Raw genomic sequence first — 23961 nt, 5'->3', positions numbered from 1 at the left:
GTTTGCAGTAATTTAAAGACTAGAATGATGAATCTTAAGAAAAAACATGACCTTTCCACATGGGTTCAAAAACTCAAGTGTGACGAAGGCTTAAGTGTTGAGCTTAAGGGTTTAGTAAGTGTTACAGAGACTAACAATGGAATAAGAACTGTCAAACCCGAATATTATCATGTGGGAAAATGTTTGCAGCTATCACTAGATGAAAAAAAAAAAAAAAGCAGGTTATAAGGCAGATAATTCAGAATCACTCTATGCATCAGAATGTTGACAAATGTTTATAGTAGGCTTCTTTATTTGTTGGGTCATGCATGACTTTTGTTCTAGAATTTTTTTTCTGTTTCTCAGGTTTAAGGCATTGAGAATACATTGTTTTTGTTCCTTAAAAAATCACTTTTGTTTTTCATTTTGCAAACGTGGAAGGGGGTGTGGCCACTGCTGGTAGTTTAGGCTTGGGGTTGGGGAGAAGGAGGAGAAGTGTGATGATCCCTCTCAGTCCTCAGTGCTCCAGGGCCCCAATACTTGGCCCTCCCTGTGATGAATATCTTTAGTAAACCCACACTTACCTGCAGGAGCCAGAACCCTGCCTGAGTTTATTCTCCAGCTGGCTTGGCTGATAGCAGTAGGCCTCCACCATTGAGTCCCCTCCTGCAGGGCTGCAGCGCCACACCTGTCCCTGGTAGGTGAGATTGGCAAGTGAACTTTGCCCTCCTGATCACACATCCTGGATCCATTCGTTTCACTCCCCTCACTTATTACCCTGGTTACCCCACATGGACACAGTACTTGATAGGGGATCAAAAAACTTCTTTGCCTCTCTTCTTTCTGGGAAGTAACAGAACTGCTCACCTCTGTTCCTTACTGTCTTCACTCCACTCCCATCCCAACCAAAGGTTTGGTTTCACTTTCCATAAGAAGAATGTTAACAGTAGCTAACATTTATTACACGTGCCAGCATATGCTTTACAGCATTATCACATTTAATCCTGGGGCCAGCCTGTGAGAGGTAGGGTTGACGGTTATTCCCATCTCACAGCTGAGGAAACCAAGGCATGGAGAGGTTAACTATGTTGCTCTTAGTGGTACAGCCAGGATTTGAACCTAGCAGTCTTGTTCCAGATCCCAGCTCTAGGTCACTAGGATGCTGCCTCCCGGTCTGGTTTGGTCTAGTTACGAACTTGTGGTGTGGCTCCAGGGCTGAAAGCCTCCACTGCTCCAGATTTCTCTCACTAACCCTGGCTTTGGTTTTCATGCAAACAAAATCATATTCACACATTTGCACACACGTGCTCACCCTCTCTCTCCCTTTCTCCCCTCCCTCCCTCCCCTCCTCTCTCCCCCTCTTTCTTGGATTATTTATTTAATCCTTTCCCAAGAGCCTTTCATCCTCTCAAGTAAGCAAAATATTTCAAGCTTTTTAAAGTCTTTTTATCCTGTTGTCAAGCAATAAGATCAGCTAGCACTGATAATTTCATATAGGTCTGTGCTTTTGACCTAATATTATATATCAAGTTCAAGTTCACATAGCTTTTCCAGATCATTTCTGAGCTTTTCAGTATTTCTAATACTGTCTCATGCTTTAACTCTTCCTGCAGAAGAACAATCTCAATATAACTCCGCAGATTCAATATAGAAAAAGGTAGAGTATGCCCTTGTCTTAAGGAACAGAGTCAAAAGTTAAAAAAAAAAAAAAAAATTAGTTTCTTCACTATGCCTAAAGAGGTCATTTAAAAATGAAATTCCGATACACAGATTCTCTAAGAACCAAAGTATCTATCACCATGAGCATGAACTCTTGGCAGGTCTATCTAACTCATTCCTCTTAAATAATGTAAGGCACAAATTTTGTTTGCCTAGAAAGCCAGGCTCGCAGTCAACAGTTAACAACCGTTATTAACATTACGTTTACTTTGTGATTTACCTTATAAATTTTGACCTGTTAGTACTTGATTTTAGTGTTATTAAATGCAATTTGACTTTTACTTTTTTCACTAAGGAGAGTGGTTCTCAGTCATTTATTGAATGCATTTTATAAGCAGTTTTGTTTTTTCTTCACAGTGCCTACACTGTGTGATCCTAACACTGTGAACTTGACCATCATGACCGCTGCACTGTTTTCTAACTACTTAAAATGTTAGCGACTCTCTTCTACCTTCTTAGGACTTTCCATGTCACATCCTCAGGTTCAGTTTTTCAGAACCAACGTTTCTCCTTTTCATCCCGTAGTGCTGAGTTAATCATTGTCACTTGCTTATGTTCCCCTAACTTCTGCAGACCAGGCCAGATTGTTTCATTTTTTAGACTAACACGATTTTCATCACCGTCATATAGGCCACTTCACCTTGACTTTCACATAACCCTTGTCCTCCTAGGTTTAAGCCCCTGTGTAGCTGCCGTGTATTCCCAAACCCTTTCATTACTGACGTTAATCCTCCAAAACATGAGCTTCTGGAGAGCAGGTCCTAAGTGTGTTTCTCCTCGGTATTCCCTAAGCACCTAGGAACAGTATCCAGTAAATGTGGGTTCAGTTGTGCTGAAATGAAACAACTCCTCAGGTATAGGATCCCAGTATTGCAAGGTATACACAAAGGTACTATCATAGCTAAAATCAGGAAAGTAAAGTAACATATGCACAGAACAGGAAATAATAACTAAGGTCTCAATGAAAGATAAATGAAAATGTTATAACTTTTTTCTTGCATATTTGTCTTTTTAAATTGAAGTTTAATAACATAAACTAAAAATACATGTTCGATTTGATGCATTTTGACAATTTTATATGTCCTCATAACCGCCATTAACATAATACATCGAGCATTTCCACCACACTTCAGAACTCCCTTATGTCTCTTCCTGGTCAATACTGCTTCTTTGTACAGTAATCCTCTCCTGACTTCTCTCACCATGTGTTCGTTTTGCCTATTCTTTGGACTTCATGTAAAGGGAATCATACCGTGTTTACTTTTTTGTGTCTGCCTTCTTTCACTCAACACGTTTCTGACAGTCATTTTTTTTTTTTTTTTTTTTTTTGCTTACATTAGTAGTTCATTCCTTTTCCTTGAGTAGTATTACACTGTGTGAATAGACCAGTTTGTTTATCTTTTCTAATAATGAGCATTAGGATTGGTTCCAATTTTTTACAATTCTAAAGACATATTCAATGAAAATTCCCTCTGATACTGGGAATTGAACTCAGGGATGCTTTACCACTATCTCCAGCCCTTTTTATTCTTTTTTTTTTTTAATTTGAGACAGGGTCGTATTAAATTGCTCAGGTTGACCTTGAACATGCAGTCCTCCTGCCTCATCTCCAAGTAGCTGGGATTACAGGTGTGGCCCAGCTATAGTTGTTTTGTTTTGTTTTGTTTTTGTAGCCATGTTTTCATGTCCTTTAGGTAATAACCTAGAAGTAGTATTATAACAAATAGTTTTCTGAAACAATCATATTATTTTATACCCTTACCTGTAGTGTATAAGAGTTATAGTCATTCCTCATGATCACCAGCATTTGGTGTTCAGTCCATTTGATTTAGACTTCTTAGTGGATGCATGACGGTATTTGCATTTCCCTGATGACTACTGATGTTGAGAACTTCTTATGTGCTTATTGGACATTTACTTATTTTCTTTTGTAAAATGTCTCTTCAAATCTTGTACATATTTTTAAACTGTGTTGTCATTACTGAAACCAACAATTAACAATAAGAACTTCTTTATACTTCTTCTATCACATGTATGTATTGCCTGTGTATGTATGTATTGCCAGTGTATGGCCTGCTTATTAATTTTTTAGTGACATTTTTGAATGAGCAGAAGTGTTTTTATTGTTGTTGGGTTTGGTTTGGTTTGGTTTGGTTTTGTGCTGGGGATCCAACCCAGGACCTTCTGCATCCCAGGCACGTGTTCTATCACTGAGCTACACCCTCATCCCAAAATGTTTAATTTTAATGAAGTGCAGTTTATCACTTTTTTCTTTGATGAGTAGAACTTTTTGTGTTCTGTTTAAGAAATCTTTTCCGGCTCCAAGGTTACAAAGACATTCTCACATATTTTCTTCCATTCACTTTATGACACTAGCTTTTATGTTGAAAGGTCAGTGGTCTGCCTCAAATTTTGTTTGTGTATGGAGTGAAATAGTGTTGAGTATCATTTTTTTCTTTTTAGTACTTGGAGCCTTTCTGACTTTACAACTACTGCTACTCTATTGACAACTGTATTGTGCTAACTTTGCAATACAGGATCATCTGCCCATGAACAGCTAAGTTTGTTTTTTAAATACTGCCTCTGAAAACTGTAGTTCTCTGGCAACATCAATGGAATTATTGAGTTGGAGAGAATAGTAACAATAGTAGTGTTAGCAGGGGTAGTACTTTTTTGAAGTACTTCCTATTGGTTAGCACTTTCACTTGTATCAGACAGGTACTATTATCATATCTCCTTTTTGCAGATGAGGAAAGTTTAAGAATTAAAAAAAAAAAAAAGCACAGAGAAGCTACATGTGATAAAGGCTTCCATGCACAGGGCCTTCTCTGCTTATTTTCTTCTTATCCATTTGGTGTTTGTGACTATGAGCCAGCCCCAGCTGCCCTGGGAGGCATTTGTAATGGAACAGTATTTATTCCATGCAAAATCATTCTAAGTTTGTCCTTGGAAATACCCCCAAAAGCCAACAGAGATCCCTACCACATTATAATGCTTCTCTAATCTAACGGGCATGGCTTCCTTATTCTGGCCAGCACCTTTCTACTGCCCATGAGAGTCCCTCTGTCATCTTAGGATTTATAGCACTTCCTGTGTGCCAAGACTACTTTCAGGATTGAGAATTGATTGACAAAGAAAATATAGCCTCTGGTGTCCTTAAATATCTATATATTTTTCTGAAAGTGCCATTGGAATAGATGAATATTCTTTCTTATAAAAAAAAATAGTAAGGTTCTAGGTAGATCTGCGATTCCAGCTACTCAAGAGGCTGAGGCAGGAAGATAAAAAGTTTAAGGCCAGTCTCAGCAACTTAGTGAGACTCTGTCTCAAAATTTAAAAAAAATAAAATAAAAAGAACTAGGGATGCAACTCAGTAATAGAGGAACCCTGAGTTCAGTTCCTACCACTAAACGAAGAAAAAGAAATAGTAAGATTTTCCCCAGAGAGCACATCTTTCATAGCCTTGTATCAGAAGCACCATTGGCATTTTGAACAATACACATTTTTCTTAAACAGGACTGTTCCTTGCATTTCTAGATATTTAATGTCCTTGACCTGCATTAATTAAATATCAGTAATATCCTCCCACATGTAGGCATGGAGTTCCAAACCCCATCGAGTGGGGCAAGGGCATCTGTGTACATGGTAGCTCCTGTTTGGTGGGGACTGGGTGGACTAAGCTGGGGAAGTGGATGGCAGAATCACTGTGTGTACCATTGTCACCATTCTCTATCTCACCTCCTTCCTTCCACTTTTGTGAGATCACAACCCTCACAGAAAATTTTGATGCTGAAAGCATGTCTATATGGGAAGTCCAGCCACATGCTGAGGAGATTTTGCACTTTGCAGATTCTCTCCATGTTCCCTCAAATTGATAATCAGGAGGCTGAGGAAAGAGGATTACAAGTTCAAAGCCAGCCTCAGCAAGTTTGTGAGGCCCTAAGCAACTTAGCAAGACCTTATCTCAAAATAAAAAGGGCTGGGGATGTGGCTCAGTGGTTAAGCACCCCTGGGTTTAATCCAAAGTATCAAAAAAACAACAACAACAAAAAAAACCTTCAGGTACTAGAAATCAGGGAAAGCCCGGGTTATAGTACACATCGCCTCCTGTGTCAGTCATTGTAGTGCTTGTATAGTGTAATCCCCAAGGTTTATGCTTTTAGTGTGAGATACCATGACCCAAGTAACCCCACTACAATTCAAAACAAGCAGGTTTTTGAAACATTTTTTCTAAAATCAAGAATGAAACCAGGATGTCTACTCTTAACCACTCTTTTTTAATAGAGTCCTGAAAACTTTAGAGCAGTCAGTCAAGGGAAGGAAATAAAAGGGATAAAAATAGGAAAGGAGTATGTAAAATTATTGTAGATGATGTGATTCTATACCTAGAAAGCCCTAAAAAGTCTACCAAAATTTCTTAGAAATGATAAAATTAGCAAAATATCAGGATACAAAAATCAATATACAAAAACAGTAGCTTTCTTATACACCAATAGTGAACTTTCAGAGAAAGAAATTAGGGAAACACTCCCATTCACTGTAGCCTCAAAGAATTAAAACAATCAAACAAAAAAACCTAAGAATAAACCTAACCAAGGAGGTGAAAGAGCTCTACAATGAAAATTATAAAACACTGAAGAAAGAAATTGAAGAAGATACTGGAAGATGGAAGGGCCTCCCATGTTCATGGATAGGCAGAATTCATGTTGTTAAATTGCCCATATCACCAAGAGCAATCTGCAGATTCACTGCAGATCCCATCAGAATACCAATGACATTCCTCACAGAACTAGGAATAAAACAATCCTAAACTTCATATGGAAACAAAAGAGACCCCAGATAGCCAAAGCAATTCAATGCTTAGAAACATTGCAAAATCTGATTTCACAATATATTGTAGAGCCATTGTAACAAAACAGCATAGTGTTGGCATAAAAATAGACACACAGACCAATAAAATGAAACACCTGCAACCACCTGATTCTCAACACAGGTGCCCAAAAGCTTCTTCAACAGATGGTTCTGGGAAAACTGGACATCCACCTGTAAAAGACCAAAACTAGATCTTGAGCCTCATCCTGTATAAAAATCAACTAAAAATGTATCAAAGACCTTAACATAAGATTTGAAACTACCAGAAGCAAACAGGGGATATTGTTATAGGCAGCAATTTCCTGAGTAGGACTCTAATAGCTCAGGAATTAATAGTAAGAATTGACAAAGGAGAGTACATCAAACTAAAAAGTTTCTTCACAGCAAATGAAACAGTCAACAGAGTGAAGAGATATCCTACAGAATGGGAAAAAATCTCAGCCAGCTTATTCATCTGACAGAGGATTCTTATCCAGAACATGCAAAGAATCAAAAAAGTTAATACCAGAAGAACAAGTAATCCAATAAGAAGTGGGCAAATGAACTGAACTGACATTTCTTAAAAGAAGTAGTACATCTGGCCACAGTAAATATATGAGAATGCACAATATCTTTAGCCTTCAGGGAAACGCAAATCAGAATTACACTGAAGCACGCCTGTAATCCCAGTTACTTGGGAGGCTGAAGCAGGAGGATCATAATTCAAGGCCAGCCTGGGTAACTTAGCAAAGCTCTGTCTCAAAAAATAAAAGGACTAGAAATGAAGCTATGTGGTGGAGTGCCACTGGGTTCAGTACTGCAAGGAAAAGAAAGGCACATTGAGATTCAATATTATACCAGTCAGAATGGCTATTATCAAGAAAACAACAAAAAATGCTGGCCAAGAGGGAACCCTTACATGCTATTGATGGGAATGTTAAATTAGTATAGCCACTATGGAAAACAGTTTGGGGTTCCTCAAAAAACTAAAAGTAGATCTACTATATGATCAAGCCAACCTGGTCATACAGAAGGAATCGAGTTGGTATAAAGAAAAGAGACCCACCCAAAAAGAGGCCCTTATTTATTGTGGCACTATTGGCACTATAGCCAAGTAGTGGAGTTAGTCTAGATGCCCATCAACAGATGAACAGATAAAGAAAATGCTACATATATACACAATGGAGTACTATTCAGCCATAAAAATAATCTAAATTTTATCATTTACAGGAAAATGAATGAACCTGGAAATCATCACTTAAACTAAATAAACCAAACCCAGAAAGAGAACAATTATATTTTTTTTTCTTATGTGAAATCTTAACAAGAAAAAGATAGCATAATAGTAGAAGAGGGGTTTTTAAGGAAGGGGACTGGGAAAGGGCCAGTAGAGACATATAATCAAAGCACATTATATGCATGCATGGAAACGTCAGGGTCAAACCCATTAATTTATACAATTAATATGCACTAAAAATTAAACTTTAAAAATTTTAAATTAAAAAAAAGCAATCAAGTTTCCTAGGTACTTATTACATTACACAACTAAGCATCCCTTACCCCCACCAAATATAGCACTATAAAAATTCCTGCCTGTTTGCTAAAAGCCTCTACTTGCTTGAGAAATATCCTTTTGTGATTTGGAGACAAAGCTTATGTTACTGATGAGATTAAAAACAGATTTCATTATAAAAGTTTATGATGTTCCAGTCTGTTCAGTGTGTACAGTTGGAAGAACACTTTGCCTATCCGAAGTCCCTTATTTGATCTTCTCTTGCCCACTCTCCTGCCCGCTGTACATCCGTAAACCCCTGCCTCTGTTCATATAGCTGAGAACCTGTCCATGATCATCCTCAACCCGGGGGACCTAGTTACAGGCTCCCATTTCTAATTTGTACTGTGAAGGCATTGAAGTAAATGCCTCCTGGGAATGTTTCTTATTAAAACTTTTTTTTTTTTTCCCAATCCAGCTGCCCTGTGCAATGGATTCTGATATAAGCCTTATAGCTGCATACCTCCTCTGCATCTGGTCACTGAGTTGCGATTGCTACTCTGGCTAGCAGCCTCTATAACCAGCAAGCCAGGCATGGAAGCACAATCACTATTGATGAAGTTTCTGACCTTTGGTCCAGTGATTAAAAATAACAGTTTCAGTCTAGTCGCAGAATAGTACCTACCCTAATTGGCACAGCAATCTGAAAATTATTCGGCCAAGGAGGGTTCTGCCTTTTCACCTGTTTCCTCCATTTGTGCTTTATTTGTTCATTGGCCTGCTCCTGCCTTCCAGCTTTTCTTCATCCACGCCCCTCCTCTGCTTACAGCTCACACAGAGCTTTTTGCTATTCAGTCTGCTTTTTCTTTTTTTTTTTTTTAATATTAGTTGTAGATGGACACAATATCTTTATTTTATTTGTTTATTTTTATGTGGTGCTGAGGATCAAACCCAGGTCCTCACACGTGCGAGGCAAGTGCTCTACCACCAAGCCCCAGCCCCTCAGTCTGCTTCTTTTAACTTCAGTAACTTCTGTTCCTTCAGAAATGAGAAAAGAGGTAATAGGTTCCTCTGGCTCCTCCCTTCCTAACCATGTTTCACTCCCACTCGACACTCTACACGGTGAAGGTTATACTTGATTAATATACTTAGGCGCTTAATTGTGTTCCATCAGTGGTCACCACATTTTTTCATACCTCCAGAAGCCCCTTAGGAAAGGTGACTTCTAGCATGCACATTGAGACACTTCCAGAGCATCACAGAAGATCAAATGCCAAATTAATGAATGAAATCTGAGCTTTTTGGTCCTGTTCTCCAAGAAGACTAGCCAATAGTATGTAATTGAGCAACGTAAATGTGGGAGTCAGACTGAGCATCCCATCCCTGAGAAAAGGATGTGACATATCAGAGGTAACATTATATAAACACTTTCCTGGGTATTTGGAAATCTCTTTGACAGAAGCTGGGAAACCAAAACACAGACCTGAAATTACCAAGTTAGGAGGAAGGCCACAGGCAGAGAGTAGCACACACTCCTGGGCTCAGCAGATAGACTGGGCTCCTCCCACAGTGCTCTGAGCTGCAGGTCAAGTCTTAGAGAGCTCTGCATGACCTCACCCCAGCGTCGATACACCTCTAGCATCAAAACAATCATTAATGCCAAAGGAGAGAATAAGAAAGGCTTATTTATGTATTTAATGGTGCTGGGAATTAAACCCAGGGCCTGGTGCATGCTAAGCATGCACTGTATCCCTGAGATACACCCAGTCCCAATAATACAACGTTTTAAATCACTAGAAACAATTCTCTCAAATAAGACACACTCTCATTTCTCTAAGCCCAGGTTTGGTCTAAGGTTGTTCATTATGAGAATCTTTAATGTTTCTTCTCTATATACTTTTCTGGTCACTGTAACTCAAAAAGGAAAAATATATGTGTATATAGAGAGAGTAGTTAAAGTCCAAACATGGGTGTAGTGGCACACACCTGCATCCCAGCAACTTGGGAAGCTGAGGTACAAAAATTGCAAGTTTGAGGCCAGCCTCAGAAACTTAGCAAGGCTCTAAGCAACTTAATGAGATCCCATCCCAAAATTTAAAAAATAAAAAGGACTGGGGATGTGGCTCAGTGGGTAAAGTACCCCTGGGTTCAATCCCAAGTACCAAAAAAGACAGAAACCAAAAGGGGGTCCAGAGAAGAGTAACAAAGTGTTAAGGAGAAGTTTCAACCAAATAGTCATAGGGGCTGGGGATATAGCTCAGTTGGTAGAGTGCTTGCCTCGCATGTACAAAGTCCTATGTTCAATCCCCACCAAAAAAAAAAAAAAAAAAGTCCAAATAGGGTTGTTGTCAAAATAAATGGGAACTAAATAAATAAATAAACCATCCTGTATTAAACTATATGTAACAAAGTTTTTCACTGTAACCATTTACGTGTACAGCTCAGTGGCATTTACTGCATTGACACTTAGGCAATCATCACATCCATCCATCTCCAGATATTTTTTCTTTATCCAAAACTGAAGCTCTGTAGTCACTGAGCAAGAATTCCTCATTCCCTTGCCCTTTCGACTACCCCTCTACTTTGTTTCTAGTCTACCTACCTCATATTGGTAGAATCATATAGTATTTATCCTTTTGCTCCTGAGTTATTTCCTGCGTTCATGTGACGTGGTGTCTTCAAGGTCCATCCATGTTATTGCATGCCGCTTGTGTCAGAATTTCCTTTCTTTTTTCTATTTTTTAAATTTTTTTCTTTTTGCAGTGCTGGGGATTGAACCCAGGCCTCATGTTTGCTGGGAAAGTGCTCTACCACTGAGCTATACCCCAGCCCCTCCTTCCTTTTTAAAGCCATTTAATATCCCAATGTATGTAGATAGTACATTTTATTCTTTTTTAAAAAAATATTTATTTTTTAGTTGTAGTTGGACCCAAAACCTTTGTTTTTAGTTATTTATTTTTATGTGGTGCTTAGGATCGAACCCAGGGCCCTGCACGCGCTAGGAGAGCGCTCTACCTCTGAGCCACAACCCCAGCCTGTACATTTTATTCTTCACTCATGTGTTGATGGATGTTGAAGTTGTTTTTACTTTTTGACTTGGTGAATAATGCTGCTTTAAATATTGGTGTACAGTTCTCTGGTTTGATTTAAATTCATTTGGATATGTATAGAAGTAGAATTACTGAATCAGTGATTTTATGTTATTTGATTTTTTGTGTAGCACTGAGGATATGAAATTGCTGGGTCATATGGGAATTTCGTGTTCCTTTTTGAGGAACCACAGTGACTACACCAATTTACATTTCCACCAGCAATGCTTAGAAGATCCAGTTTTCCATATTCTCTCTAGAACTTGTTGTTTTCTGTTTTTCTTTTGTTTTTGTTTTGTCTTAATAATAACTGTGCTCGTGGATATAAAGTGGTATAAATGGGGACTTTTCTACCTGGAAGAAAGAGACTGGGGGGGATACAGGTGCGTAGAGTTGTGAAGACTTCTGCCTGTATGTACAGATATGGTCACCAGAATCTAGGGATTAAGAATTTGGGCAAGAACCAGTGAAACTCCAAGTCATGTACAATCACAAGAATGGGATCCTAATTAGAATAAATTATGCTTCATGCATGTATAATATGTCAAAATACTGTCATGTCTATCTAAAAAGAACAAATAGAAAAAACAATCTGGGCAAGGAATACAGGCAGAGTATTAAATGGTGTAGTGTAGGTACTGACCAGTCAAGAAGGCCACCGGCCCTTTGCCTTCCTCATGTGTATAGGCTGTATAGGTCAGCCTGGATGGGACCATACTGGGCTATACTGCGGTTAATTTGAAATGATGAAAAAAGTGACTTCTCACTCCAGTTATATTGTCTCATAATGGGGACACAAGCTCAGATAGAAATAGCTTCTAGAATAATAAGTTTGGATACTTCACAAATGGGTGGTTAAAAATTTGAGAATTCTGTGTAATTTACCTCTTTACTTTTGAAGTTAACAGAGATGACTGTACCTCTGTTTTTACCTTCAGTTAGGAATTTGAAGCTCTCTGGACTCTTCTTGGAGGTCCTTGTGGCAATCACAGGGGGATGAAATTACTATTTCAGTTATTTAGCATTCAGCCAATATTTACAGTCCGCTTGTGCGCCAGGCCTGGCGATAAGTGCTAAGAATAGGATGGGGAGTTAAGCAACCCCTGTCCTTGTCCTTGTGGAACCATGGTCAAGTGGAGGAGTCAGATAACTGGTCACACAAAGAGATTGGTAATTCCTACTGCATCTGACTCCGTAAAGGAGAAATACTTGAGACACTTCTCTCTTTCCCCTTGGATTGTTCACTCAGCCACTCAAAGAAATCTGCTTTCTTTTCTCTTCAGGAGCCTCCAAACAGGTGGCTTTGCCTGGGAGGGCGAGGTGGAGAACAACGCTTATAGCAAGGCTACCGGGGTGGCTCCCCAACACAAATACCACCCCACGGCAGGCAGCTACCAGCTGCATTTTGCTCTCCAGCAACTGGAACAACAGAAACTTCAGTCCCGGCAGCTTCTGGACCAGAGTCGAGCCCGGCACCAGGTAATTCAAGACGAGCCCTTCCATGTGCTGTCTCTTCCTTCTATTGGTAAAAAAAAAAAAAAAAAAAAAAAAGAGTGAACGGGCAATGTAGAGTTAACATCCTGAAAGGTTTGTAGGGAGTCTCCTCTCAGAACCGTTCTGTAACCGTAACATGGCCTTCACTGGAAGGTGATGTGGAACCATGCGTGACCCAGTTCTTTCATTTGTGTGTACGAAAGTCCCTATTGTAGTCTTTCCCCTTTCTGTTATGTGCTCTTAGTTCAGTAACTTGCCAGGGCTCTAATTCCAAAATACCTAAAAGCCAGTATGTTAAGCATCTTTCTTTCTAAATGTACTCTTTCTCTTCTTCCATAGAGTTGGTATACATATGTACATATTGATCCATCAAGGAATAAATAACTTGGAAATGGTCACAAGTTAGATTACCAGTCTTCTGTAAGTGACAGCTGTTTATTCAACAGATGTTTTGTCAAATGCCTATCACAGGCTAGGCAATGTTTTATTAAACAGTGGGACTTTAACAGGACCCAACACGCAAGCATCCTTGTGCTACGGAACTTAGAGTGAAATCTTCATTCCCTGCTCACTGTCTGTGAAATAACAGAAACCCCTGAGCATATGTGTGAGGAGCTGTGCAGTATATCACACTAATCTGTCGGCATGTCCCCAATCATTTAGAAGAAGAAGGGACTTACAAAAGGTCCGGTCACTAAGAATTAGCTTTGTCTTGATGATTCAGGATTATCATTAGAATCATTTACATGTTCTACAGATGTATTAAACTGAATTAATACTGATTCTGTAAGCTTCCCTATTTCCCTGTTTAAAAAAAACAAACAGGGAAATAGGGAAGCTATTGATTAAAAAAAATCAGTGGACCTTTATTTTATTTATTTATATGCAGTGCTGAGAATCAAAGCCAGGGCCTCACACATGCTAGGCAAGCGCTCTACCACTGAGCCACAGCCCCAGCCCTCCCTATATTTTATGGAAAAAAAATACCTTCTATCAGTTTGATCGCTTATCACTTGCTTCTTTTTTTATAAAAATGTAGTTCATGGTATACATCAGTTAGTGCTGAATTAAGACTTATTCAATGATAAAGGAAGCATTTCCCCAAGGTTTTTTATCCTCTGATCCTCTAAGTGAATTAATTATCATTATGCCCTGTATCTTTACTTTTTTCATTACTATCCAGAATAACATAGGATTATTTAATTTTTTTCAACATAGTTCATCACATGATTACCTTTATCTCTGGTATTTACTCTGTAAATTAACACATCATAATTGAGAAATGATAAATTCAAACATTTGTGAAATAGTTCTTTAAACTGTTTTTTTTCTTTTAGTTGTAATTGGACACAATACCTTTATTTTATTTACTTATTTTTATGTGGTGCTGAGGATCGAACCCAGTGTGCTCTACCATTGAGCCACAACCCCATTCCCTCTAAACTGTTTTTAATGGAGAAATTTCCAGACTTTTCAATCTGGAAGTGTAGAATATGGCATCTCATTCTGATCACATTATCCTTTGCCATGTAGAAATTGCCTCATCTAGAAAATCTTTGGGACAGTAGAAGCACGTAAGCCAGTTTGCATTTTCACAATTGCAGATAGAAATGTGTGTACTAGTTTTGTTGTTGTTGTTGTTGTTTTAAATCTGCGCACATTTCCTAAAGTGTTTTACACTTCCAAACTTCCTGTCATTTGAGTCCTTGAGAGTGCCACCTTGATCAGGTGCTGGATAGTGGAGACTTTGCTGTTCAGCCTTACTTCCCTCGTGTGGCTCCAGGGAATACAGACAGTTGGTCCCTTTTAAGCCACACTTCAGTACCTTGAAATAGTGGATACTTTTTTTTTTTTAAATGAAAGGAGATATTTTGCAGGACATTAAAGTTTGGGGGAAAGAGAGGCAGTTTTGCTGATTTTCACTTTGAGAAACTGCTTTACTTTTAAGTCCCTCTCATGCTTTTGATTAGCTTCCAGCAACTCACATTCCTTTGAAAATTTAGAGTACTGCTGTTCTTGTGTGGATTTTTTTTCACTGAGGATTACACTGGTTTAGTTTCACTGAATTATGAAGTATATGGAAAATATGTTTTTTAGAATCTGTCAGAATATCCATCTTAAGGAGGAGGCAGAACTCCCAAGAAGGGAGTTATCGCGTGTCTCCTGGAGAAGGAACAGAAAATCATTCATCATGATTTTATATATGTATATAACATCATTTTGTTCCTTCTCCCTGTTTTTATAAACCACAACTGATTTAGGTAAGAGTGAGTAAGGGTGAAGTTTTAGGTCTGTCGGGAGAGCTAGAGAAACTAAATTCTGTGAGCTTAAGGAGTTTATAACTAATTAAATAGCAAATAAGATATTAAATGTTCTAACATGAAGTATATTTAGTAACTTAGAGCACTTTTTTTCAGAGGATATTTAGAATCACTCCACAGGGAAAAAAAAAAAAAACGCCACTCATTTAGATTTTTAAGCCTTTGGTTTTAGCTTATCTGTGCTAGACCCGCCTGAGAATTATCACCAAATTGTTGTTTTCATTCTGAGTCTGTCCTGTATTTCTGTCCTTGAGATAATCCTTTAGATAGAGATGGTACTTCTCTAATAAACTCCTTGCACATTGGAGTCACTTTCCTTGAATATAGGTTATAAAATTTGGTTAGCTTCCTGTTTCAGACTGGTGACCAGAATTAAAATCAAAGTTACCTAGCATCAGGCTGGGGATGTGGCTCAAGCGGTAACACGCTCGCCTGGCATGCGTGCGACCTGGGTTCGATCCTCAGCACCACATAAAACAAAGATGTTGTGTCCGCTGAGAACTAAAAAATAAAAAAAAAAATTCTCTCTCTCTCTCTCTCTTAAAAAAAAAAAAAAGCTACCTAGCATCTATCTAGAAGAGAAACATGATTTTTTGGAACAGGATGTTAAGGGGGTCTTCTTGGATGGTATGGTATGGAATGGTATGGTGGTATGATATAGTCATTGTTGTTACACATAGTGCCTTGCATACAGTGATCTCCTGAATACGTTTGGGGAAATATCATGTGGCCTTTCTCCCATTATATGCAAAGAAATTCGCCCATCCTCTTCTGCCTCTAATCAGAGCACTTAGCTTTCCAGCTGGTTGCAAGTGTTCATGTCAAGCAGGCCCTCGGATTCAGGCTGTGAGTTTGAACATGGGCATCTCTGACCACTGATACAGAGTGAGTTTGGGTCTTCATCTCTATCTAGCGTTGTGCTTACTCAGAAATACAGAAATCATCATGACCTGAATCCACCCCTGCAGAAGACTGAGCCTGTGACCTGGAAGTGAGAGGAAAGTAACACTGAGCCATTGGCAGAGGTATCCAAGGACAGATACAAGAAAATTGGGTGTGATCCAGTCCTTTTGATGAAGAGCATGATAAAGAAAAAAAAGACAAAACTGAAACTATGAGCTGTTATGCCCTGATGGATGAAACTTCAGCAATTTGAAAAACACTGTTTTAAGTCAATGCAGAGTCCATGACTTTTTCTGCAAATAGCCAGATAGTAAATATTTTAAGCTTCGTAAGACATAGGGTCTCCATTACAGCTACTCAATTCTGCCAGGGCAGAGTAAAAACAACCATGTACAATATGTAAACGAATGAGTATGGCTGTCTTCCAATAAAACTTTATTTACAAAAAAGACTGCAAGCTGGATTTTTCCTGCAGGCCCTACTTTGCAGACACCTAGTCTATAGCAACATCTACTTAAAGAGCTAGTTAAAACTAATCCCAGCTACTTGAGAGGCGGAGGCAGAAGGATTGCAAGTTTGAGGCCAGCCTCAGCAACTTAGCAAGGCCCTACTCAACTTGGTAAGACCCTGTCTCAAAATAAAAAGAGCTGGGGATGTGGCCTAGTGGTTAAGTGCCCTGGATTAAATCCCAAATACCAAAAAAAATAATAATAATAATAATTAAAATTTTAAATTAAATTTTCTTCCCTCAGTTATTTGTTTTCTGTCTTTTGGAAGGAAGACAGAATGTGTTAAAATTTAATGTCGCCCTTATAAAATATCAGGCAATCATTTTTATAGAACTTTGTTGCCATCTTTTTCACTTCATCGACCACAGTATCCTCGTAAATAAATTATCAAAATACCTCTTTTCTCATTCTTATCAGGGTACATTCTGCTCTCTAATCTCAGCTCCCAGGATTCAAGTCTCTGGGTGGGCAAGAGAGAAATAGCAGGACAGATTCCCTGCTGTTTTGTTAGTAACAAGCCAGCACTTCATAAGCACTTACTGCATCCCAAGTTCCTTTCCCAAGCACTGTTCTATTCTAGGTGTTGTTCATATATTAATTGATGTAAGATGAGTTTCAGGATGTTGGGGGGCAAGGCCAGAGTCTTGGTTGTTGGGGACCGCGAGGGGCTGCTATAGACTGGCACAGCCATCGTGTGTCGGCTCCTGCCCCGAAGGACAAGGCAAAAACACTCTTCTTTCAGCTGAGTCGGGGGCCCTGCTTGAGCAACAGTGACTACCGGTGACATCAGCATGAGTAGCTCTGCACGCTGGGGTCCGTGAGAGGCCCGGCTGACCTGATTCTAATTGCCGACATGGAGCTGATGTTATTCTTGGCGCGGGCCAAAGCGATTACTCAGTAGTTTCTGTTCAAGTGATCCTTTGTTACACTTGTGCTCCCAACCCATTCCCCACCCCCCACCGGGGCCTTCCCTCCCTCTCTTTTCTGCCTCATCCAGACCAAAAAAAGAGCCCAGAAAGCAGAAAATTAAGGACATTTTGATGGTCATGGCAAAACTGCTGGTTTCTTTGATTGACAACAGGGGAGAGAAGCGCTTTAAACCAGCTTAGTTCTTGAGCGGCTCTGTTCTCTTTCCAAAGCCCTTCAGTTTTTAGCAGACTTAATTTTCAGCATGAGTAAGGTGACTCAAGGTAAGAGAAAACTGCATCCCAAGTACCTCTCATCCTTCCACATGTCTGCTCTTTTCCCTTCCTGCCACGCCCAGGTTTACAGACCAGCCTAGGAGGGAGGCGACTGCTCCTCTAACAAGCAGGGCCCAGTAGAGGTAGCCTCTCAGTGTTCCCTGTGAGGGGTCCTTCCACATCCTGGCAACCTCTAATGATGTCTGTGCACAGCCTCATACACACCATAGAAACCCATAGATTCCCATAGAAACCCAACCAAGTCTTGTTATTTTGCTCCTAAAAGTTCATTGCATATATCTAGAAAAATTCTGCACCCCCTGCAGGAAGGAACACTGTTTCTCTAAGCCTTTGGCCCCTGTGTGTTGGGTTGTGGAGAGGAGGGGAAGGAGGAGAAATTCAGCAGGCTCTATATCCAAGCACCAGCATGGGAGCGGCTGGGCACTGCTCAAGCAGCAGGAGGTGTATCAGAGGGAAAGGTCAGACCTGGGTGGGCAAGGGGACGAATTTATGTGTGGGTGGGTGGGCGTGCACGCTTGCTCACACACGTGCTCTAAAGTCCCAGAGCATGTGGGCCCAAATGCCATAACCTCCTGCTTCTTTCATGTTTGTCTGGTTGGTTCTTTTATTCTGTTTGTTTTTTCTCCTGGCCTGTTTCAGGAACTCATAACGCTTAGTTTCTTGCTTTTAGTTATTATTACTGGTTTTTCCTAGGATGATTTAATTTGATTTTGCCAAACCACTTTTTTTTTAAATTCTTACCCATTAAGAATATATTGAGGGGCTGGGGATGTGGCTCAAGCGGTAGTGCACTCTACTGGCATGCGTGCAGCCCGGGTTCGATCCTCAGCACCACATACAAATAAAGATGTTGTGTCCGCCAAAAAAAAAAAAAACTAAAAAAAATAAATAAATATTTAAAATTCTCTCTCTCTCTCTCTCTCTCTCTCTCTCTCTCTCTCTCTCTCTAAAAAAAAGAATATATTGAAAATACATAAAATAATACACATAAAACTACCCTCAGTTGTTTTGGACATAGGCAAACTCTGGACAACCTTTGGAGTCAAATAATTCTTAGTTTAAATCTTGGTCCTGTCCAGTTCATGACCATGGACAGGTTGTTAGACCTTCTTTGAACTTTCTCAGGGTCACATAAATAATAAAGAGATTTAAACTCAGTTTGTCAGCCTCTACATCTAAGCTCTTGGGTTATCAGGCTATATCCTGCCTCCCTGATCATAAGACATTCAGTGAATAGCAGTCATTGAAGACTATTGCATCAATTTTAAGTTGCCATTCATACATTCAACAAGTACCTATTGACACCTGTGAAGTTATCTTTGAAAAGTTATTTTCAAGGGTCTTAACCAGTCTCTTACTATTCATGTGCATAATCTCAAAAGTTTTACTAAGTGCACATAAACTTAGGTCTAGAGTTTGTCCCAATTACCTCAAATACTTAATTAAAGAAATGTCTTTTTTAATATTTATTTTTTAGTTTTAGGTGGACACAATATCTTTATTTTTATGTGGTGCTGAGAATCGAACCCAGTGCCTCACGCATGCTAGGCAAGCGCGCTACCCCTTGAGCCACATCCCCAGCCCAAAGAAATGTCTTAAGAAAGGGTCTTAGGCTCAAAAATCTTAGAAATGCTCATATTTAATCCTCTCTTATACTTTATTATTAAGTTATATGGTCAGAGCTAATGAGTCGTGCAAGATCCTAAAGTATGTTCTTCAGGCTTGGTGATTCAGAGCCTTATGTGGGGTGTTACCTTTTTGGTTAGTACTTTGTCCTTTCAACCCTGTGATTGTTAGTGATAATACTATTTTAATTTCATTTCTGTTAAATTTGTTGAAAAGCCTACCAGGAAATAGGGCAGGTGTCCACAAATGTGACTGTCACAAAAGACACATTAGTGTAATTCATATTAGGCTTGCTTTTTCTATACCATATAAATGTGAAACCCAGTGTATTGCACTGTAGACATTGGTTTGTTATGTTAATTCATAGCTGATAGTAAAAGAAGTCCCCTGATTATCATCAGGTTGTTTTCTAAGCTGTTGGTAGATTGATGTTCCTCTGGAATCTGGGACTTCAATGATCGCGTCCTGTGGGCCAGATACAGTGTTGACCCCATTCCACTGATGAGGAAAGTGTAAGTGTGCCCCTAGGGTCACACTGCTGCCCAATCGCATATTAAAACCAGGTTAGAGGGCTTCCAGAGCCCATTCCATTTATCACTCTCCCCTGGTCAGAACTGACTCTTTTCTCCTTGTTTTACACATGTATCACCAATCAGTGATACCACTCCAGCTTCATGACCGCTACAGTCCTGTACTCTCACACACATCAAAGAAAGGGTCAAAGTAATCGATGAAAATGCATAACTCAGCTTGGTTGTCTAAAGAGGCAACTGGGGAGCCAACTTGCTTGTTGTCTGTGGTTAAAATGGGATTTGCTACAGGACCTGGTGACCAGTTATGCTCCCTTTCCTCAGTTTGTGATCTGGTTTGTTTTTCTCTGTCTATAGGCAGAAGAAGGAGACAAAAAGGGAAAGAGAAAAGCCAAACACACATACACACACGAAACATTTGTGATGGATGCAGCCACAGCAAAAATACTTAATAAATATACAACAGCAAGGTCAATATATACTGTTTAAGATCTGCACAGTAGGCCAACCACGAGAAGTGCTAGGCCAAACAAAACAAACCGTGCGTTTCAGGACAGAGAAAAGTTAGATGTCTGTAAACTTAGAATTTAAAGTTATAGGGAACTTAGAGAATTCCTTTTACTAATTATCTTATTTTACTAATTGAGAGACATAAAATACAGATATTGTTACAAGAATATGAGTTGTGATATACAGATAATACTCTATGGTCACTAACAAATAATTGATAAAACAGACAATTGAAAATGAAACTGAATTCTCTTTTGTTAACCAGGTGAGCTCTCAATCTGGGGCCATTCTGATATTTTCTTTTTTTTGAGATACTGGGAATTAAATCAGGATCACTTCACCACCAAGCTACATTCCCAGACCTATATTTTCCTATATTTTGTTTTATTTTACTATATTTTATTTTACAAAATTATCCATATATAGGTTGAGTGTTCTTTTTTTTTAAATTTCAGGTTGAGCATTCTTAACATGAAAATCCAAAATGTTCCATGGTCCAAAATTTTTTGAGCCCTGACATGACACTACAGTAGAAAATTACACTTTGAAATGAAACTTTGTTTCATAATGAAACTCTTAAAATATTGTTTAGAATTTCCCTTGGATTTCTGAGTATAAGGTGTAGAAAAAAACAAATGAATTTTGTATTTAAACTTGGGTCCCTTCCCCAGGATACCTAATTATGTATATGTAAATACTCCAGTGTCTGAAAAAAGGGTTAAAAATCTGAAACACTTCTGGCCCCACCCAACCAAGCATTTTGGATCAGGGATGGTGTACACAAACATACATATGTGCACATTGTAACTTTTTAAATTAGTGAGAAAAATTTGCTTAAAATATTTGAGACAAAATTTTCTTAGCCTTCTCTAAAAAAACTATTTGGAGTAAAGTAAACGAAATCTTTGGGTTTTATATGCATCTAAATAAAGCTGTTAACATTGCTAGGTTTGCTTTAGATTTCCTTTTGGAAAGGAGATTTATTAAATAGATTTTTCTTTAGATACATTTGCCTTAAAAGGCAGTCAGCATACATAAATCAGGGCAGCAGCTTGGTAAACCACACCCAGGGGTGCAAATCCCAGCTTACTCACAGAGCTTGGCAGTCCTGGTCATGGTACTTACACGTTTGTGCTTGGTTTCCTCTGCAAATGGGGACGATGGTGGAACGTGTCTCAGGTGACCAGGGGGATTACATGAGTTCACATATAAAGGATTTAGAGCCCTGTTGACCCATGGTAAAAGCTCAATAAACCTTAGTTGCTCTTATTATTTATTATGGATGTTAGCCTTCCATTACTGTAACAAATATATAAAACTTATAAAGAGAAAAGGTTCACTTTGGCTCACAGTTTGAAAGGTTTCTGGCCATAAAAGGTCGGCTTGGGGTGAAGCAGCAGGCCGTGGCAGAAGGGCATGGCAGAGGAGAACTGCTCAGCTGGGCCTAGGAAGCAGGAAAGAGCAAACGGGAGGGTCTGGGTCCCACTGTGCCCTGCAAGGAGACACCATCAGTGATTAAAGACTCTCACAAGTTCCTATCTCTAAAGGATCCACCACTTCCTGATAGCGCCATGCTGGGGACTAACCCTTTACCACATGCTCCTCTGGGGACACTTCAGATTTTTCATGAGGGTAAAAGGCAAATCACGCAGGTCCACCCTCCAGGTGCTTTTTAAGCATCCAGTGCAGTGTTGTTAATCTTGTGCGCATTTTTGTACAACAGTCTCTAGAACTTATTCACAGTACCTACCTGAACTGTCCTGGCTGAACAATAGCCTTACATTTCCTCCTCCTCCCAGCCTCTGGCAACCACCCTTCTAATTTTGTGTCTGTGAATTTGATTACTTCAGGTGGCTCACGTAAGTAGTGTAATGTAGGAGTCGTCTTTTTGTAATTGGCTTGTTTCAGTTAGCATAATGTCCTCCAGGTTCATCCATGTTGTAGCATATGACAGGATTTCCATTTTTAAAGAGCTGAGTAATAATCTTTGGCATGTATAGATCCCATTTTCTTTATCCATGCATCCATCCATGGATATTGAGGTTGCGTCCACATCGTGGCTATTGTGAATAATGTGAATAGTGAGTGTTGGGTGTGCAGGTTTCTCTGTGATAGTGTGTTGCTTTCACCCTTAAATATACGTAGTAGTATAATTTCAAATTGGGAATTATAGTTAAACTACATGCCAGAAGTAGAACTTGCTTAAAACAACATTAAAGAAAATGTCTTGGAAGAAGCTCCAGGCTCAGAGTATTAATTAGTCACTTACTCGGACAATTAAAAAATTGTATACAATCATTTTGTTCATAGTTGCTAGAGAAAGAGGTATGAGAATAAAAAGTTATATTAACACCAAGACAAAATGACTATTCTTTAGAGTAATATTTGTGTAGACTGTAAAATGTTGCCCAAAGACAACATAATCATTAAAAAAGGAAAGAAACATCAATAGCATCAAATTATGACCCAGCTTTTCATGGGACACACAGTTTCCTCAGAACTATCAAAGGCAAATAAAGAAATCAATCCTCTCAAACATACTGATGGAAGTGTAAATTGACACATTTTTTTACTGGGGGGCAAATGGGGAATATAAAGAAGAGTTTTAAAACTGAAGATAAGGAGGCTTCTGATGACTATTCTTCAAGGAAATTAGTTAAAGCCAACAACCTAATATATGTGAAAAAATATTAATAACATGATGCTTATCACAGCACTGTCCTTCAAGAGCAAAACCAGTTGTTGACAACCTGAATGTGCACATGTGTATGTAGGTGGTGTTTCAAAAGGAAAGTAAGAATAAAATGGGTGTCCTGCTTTTCTTTCACTCAAAAATCTGTGAACAAAATGGAGATAGTACCCTGCATTCTTTCTGACCATAATGGAATAAAACTAGAAATCAATGATAAAATAAAAACTAGAAGCTACTTCAACACCTGGAGACTAAACAATATGCTGTTGAATGACGCAGGGATAACAGAAGACATGAGGGAGGAGATGAAAAAAATTCTTGGAGGTAAATGAGAACTCCGATACAACGTATAAAAATCTATGGGACACTATGAAGGCAGTGCTAAGAGCAAAGTTCATTGCATAGAATTTATTCATTAAAAAAAGAAAAAGTAAACAAATAAGTGACCCATCATTGCAGCTCAAAACCCTAGAAAAAGAGGAACAAATCAATACTAAAAGTATTAGAAAACAGGAAATAATTGAAATCAGTGAAATTGAAACAAAAGAAACAATTCAAAAAATTGACAAAACAAAAAGGTGGTTCTTTGAAAAAAATAAATAAAATTGCCAAACCCTTAGCCACCTTAATGAAAAGAAGGAGAAAGAAAACCCAAATTACTAAAATTTGTGATGAAGAAGGAAATATCACAACAGGCACTATTGAAATTCAGAAGACAATTATAAACTATTTTGAAAATTTATACTCCAGTAAAATAGAAAACCTCAAAGACACCAGCAAATTTCTAGAGGCATATGATCAACCCAAACTGAGTCAAGAGGACATAACACAATTTAAACAGATCAATTTCAAGCCTACCAACCAAGAAAAGCCCAGGACCAGAGGGGGGTCACACCTGAGTTCTACAAGACCTACAAAGAAGAATTAATTTTCCAATATTTCTCAAATTATTCCGTGAATAAAAAAGGAAGGAACCCTTCCAAACTCATTCTATGAAGCTAGTATCATCCTGATACCAAAACCAGGCAAAGATACATCAAGGAA

The 23961-nt window shown here is 38.8% G+C and overlaps 1 protein-coding gene across 26 annotated transcripts in view; it reads left to right on the top strand.

The window, feature by feature from the left end:
• The window catches only part of Ttll5 (tubulin tyrosine ligase like 5), a 265849-nt gene that overhangs the window by 175228 nt on the left and 66660 nt on the right, over nt 1-23961 (top strand). For 24 of the 26 annotated variants that reach the window (XR_009226355.1, XM_046440809.2, XM_046440808.2 and 21 more), the window contains one exon: nt 12414-12609. Coding sequence is in view for 24 of the 26 variants with exons in the window: in XM_046440809.2 (XP_046296765.1) it covers nt 12414-12609 (196 nt within the window). In the remaining 2 variants the exon portion in view is untranslated. Of the gene's footprint in view, nt 1-12413; nt 12610-23961 lie in introns of those variants that run through there. The other 2 variants (XM_046440824.2, XM_046440823.2) reach the window with 2 other exon arrangements.

Source organism: Marmota monax, unplaced genomic scaffold (genome assembly GCF_021218885.2).
Source record: "Marmota monax isolate L192 unplaced genomic scaffold, Marmota_monax_Labrador192_F-V1.1 WCK01_AAM20220418_F8-fsc00017, whole genome shotgun sequence".
Lineage (NCBI taxonomy): Eukaryota > Metazoa > Chordata > Mammalia > Rodentia > Sciuridae > Marmota > Marmota monax.
Note: the sequence above shows the minus strand (reverse complement) of the source record. Positions and strands in the feature narration are given on the sequence as shown.